General features: G+C 40.8%; 1 protein-coding gene across 1 annotated transcript; it reads right to left on the bottom strand.

Annotated features, from left to right (window-relative positions):
• Positions 1 to 1,712: 1,712 nt before the first annotated feature.
• Positions 1,713 to 2,537, bottom strand: LOC143578361 (uncharacterized). Its single transcript, XM_077061963.1, has one exon. It carries the CDS (start codon positions 2,535 to 2,537, stop codon positions 1,713 to 1,715), a length of 825 nt encoding a protein of 274 aa, XP_076918078.1.
• Positions 2,538 to 3,032: the final 495 nt, after the last annotated feature.

Below are 3,032 nucleotides of genomic sequence, written 5' to 3'. Positions count from 1 at the left end.
CAAATTTCACTCGTTATTCCTGATTTTCAAAATAGATCTTTTTTGTCCCTTACGTTTTAAAATCCGACAGCGTTTGTCCTTTTCGTCTAACCCGGTTAGATTTTCTCGCTAAGTCAGTTCATGTGCCTTGCACATAAGAGTAAATTGGTAATTTTCCTATTAAATAAAATAATATTTTAATAAATAAAGAAAACAATAAAAAAAATTAAAAATATATATTTAATTTCTTTCTTTCTCTCTCCTTCTTCTTCTTCCTCTTTCTTCTCCTCCTCCTCCACCAATCTCCAGCAGCCACCACCGCCACCGTCCCCACCTGCTACCACCACCAGCCCCCACCTATCACCACCACACCCTCACTGTCGTTCAGCATCACACCCACCAAACTCCCCATCTCCAAATCCAAAATCGTACAACCACCGTCACAACCTAGAACCACCGGTGCCGTCACTGCCAGACCTGCCAAACCCTAACATCGCCACCACCTGACCCGTCGCCATTGACCCGTTGCAGCCACCCTCCGCCATTGACCCAACGGCGATCAGACCCGTCTCAACTCAAGATCAAATAGTCAAAAAAATTCAAAGCATACCTTCCATAGTCTTAAACCCATGAATCTCTAAGCCAACAAACACCACTGGTTCCATCTCAACTCAAGATCAAAACCCAGATCAAAAAGCACTCAACTTTACTCAAAATTATTGATTGAAATCAATACAAAGATCACAAACCCAGATCATAATTATGCTTAATTTCAACTGGGTATAGGTTAATTAAGCTCGATCGATCACTGCGATTGACTTTGGTACAGGATCGTTGAAGATTGAAGACTGAGATTGAATTATTATTATTATTATTATTATTATTATTATTATTATTATTATTATTTTGTGCGCATATATAGAATAGAACGGCAAATTATAAATATCGGAATAGACTAGAAAAAATAATATAATAATAATAGTTTTCATAGGTTTGGTGGTGACGGGTCTGATCGCCGCCGGGTCAATGGCGGAGGGTGGCTGCAAAGGGTCAATGGCGACGGGACAGGTGGTGGCGATGTTAGGGTTTGGTAGGTCCGGCAGTGACGGCACCAATGGTTCCAGGTTGTGACGGTGGTTGTACGATTTTGGATTTGGAGACGGGGAGCGTGTGGGTGTGATGCTGAACGACGGTGAAGGTGTGGTGGTGATAGATGGGGGCTGGTGGTGGTAGCAGGTGGGGACGGTGGCGGTGGTGGCTGCCGAAGATTGGTGGAGGAGGAGAAGAAGAAAGAGGAAGAAGTAGAAGGAGAGAGAAAGAAAGAAATTAATATATATTTTTAATTTTTTTATTGTTTTCTTTATTTATTAAAATATTATTTTAATTTAATAGGAAAATTATCAATTTACCCTCATGTGCAAGGCACATGACCTGACTTAACGAGAAAATCTAACCGGGTTAGGCGAAAAGGATAAATGTTGTTGGATTTTGAAACGTAAAGGACAATAAAAATCAATTTTGAAGATCAGGGACAACGAGTGAAATTTGGGTGAAAGATAAAAGACAATTTCTGTAATTCTGTCTAATAATTCTAATAAACTTTCAAACCAACCCCTTAAACTATTAAAATTTAACGATTAATTCCAACAATCAATCTCTTAATCGGTAAATTTCATACTGGTCTTCACCAAAGAGTTGGATCACCATCATCTTCTTTACTCAAATTCTCTTGCTCATTTCCCGGGACATTCGTTCGCAAAGCGACCAAACTCATTGCACTTGAAACATTTAACGTGGCTCTTATCACGTCGGAACCGTTCACCATCTCGACCCTTCCCGGAACCCCGACCCTTTCCTTGGCCTCGTCCTAGATCACCCCGACTTGAACTTCCGCAACCACAATGTTCACATGCGTGCCTTTTCTCATTCTCTTTCTTAGCAAACAACAAGCCCCCATGTACGTCTTCTCCTTCATTAGATCCTTTGATACGTTCCTCGTATGCCTTCAATCTTCCAATGGCTTCATCAAAGAGCATCGAATCCAACTCGAAACATTGTTCAATTGAGGTTACAATCTGAATAAAAGATTTAGGCATTGAATCAACTAGCCTTCTCACCAATTCTTTTTCTTCAATCAAATCTCTGAGACTCCTCACCTTCGAAGCTAATTCGGTAAGTTTAGTTGTAAAATTATCAACCGACTCACCCTCCATCACGTGTAATCCTTCGAGTTCCCTTCTCAGTGTTGCTAGTCTAGCCGTTCTCACCCGATCCACTCCTAAATATCTTGTTTTCAATCCATCCCATACTTGTTTTGCATCAGCGTAATTCGCCATTTGTAACGCCATATCTTCGGGTATGGTTTGAAACAAGAAAGCAAGTGCTTGCTTTGATTTCTGTTGATCCACCGCAGCCCCTAACGCTTTTGGTTCGACCACCTCCAGTATTGCATACGCATCCATAATCGTCTTAACTTTGACAGCCCACAACGGGTAATTTGTAGGAGTCAAAACTGGGTATTGATATGTCATAGAACTACCATCTTTTACCATTGCCATCTCTTTTTCTTCACAGCCTCAATCTCACTTGATCACTTACCGATTTTCATCTTCCCGGGTCACCAGAACAACCCCGTTCGTGACCACCGATCGAAGAAAAAACAAGCTTGCCCGCTTCTATTGGTTTCTTCTCACTTGCTAGACGTGACCAGATTCAAAGCACACCGCTTGGACGAATCTTCTTCCGTCCGTCTACCCGCAAATCCGATCGGATATCTTCTGCCAAAAAAAAAACAACTTACACCGGTTCCTCTGTTTTATCCTTGGCGGAAAGGACTAGGTTGATTGATCAAGTATTGAAGCTGTGTTGAATCACTTCTATGCAAGTCCTAGAGCTTTATGGCTCTGATACCAATTAATGGAATTAATTAGTCTTGAACAAAACTTGATAGCACCAAAAACTAACAATATGCTTTGTGTAGAACAAAAGATACGAACCTGTGACCTTGAATAGGATTTGCAGAGCACAAAAGAAATAAATATTTATTATTCAAT

This window comes from Bidens hawaiensis, unplaced genomic scaffold (genome assembly GCF_021521415.1).
Source record: "Bidens hawaiensis isolate Kalapana, Puna unplaced genomic scaffold, B.hawaiensis_p1.1 tig00001461_1, whole genome shotgun sequence".
Classification (NCBI taxonomy): Eukaryota; Viridiplantae; Streptophyta; class Magnoliopsida; order Asterales; family Asteraceae; genus Bidens; species Bidens hawaiensis.
The sequence above is the reverse complement of the archived record's forward strand: the minus strand, read 5'-3'. Positions and strand labels throughout refer to the sequence as shown.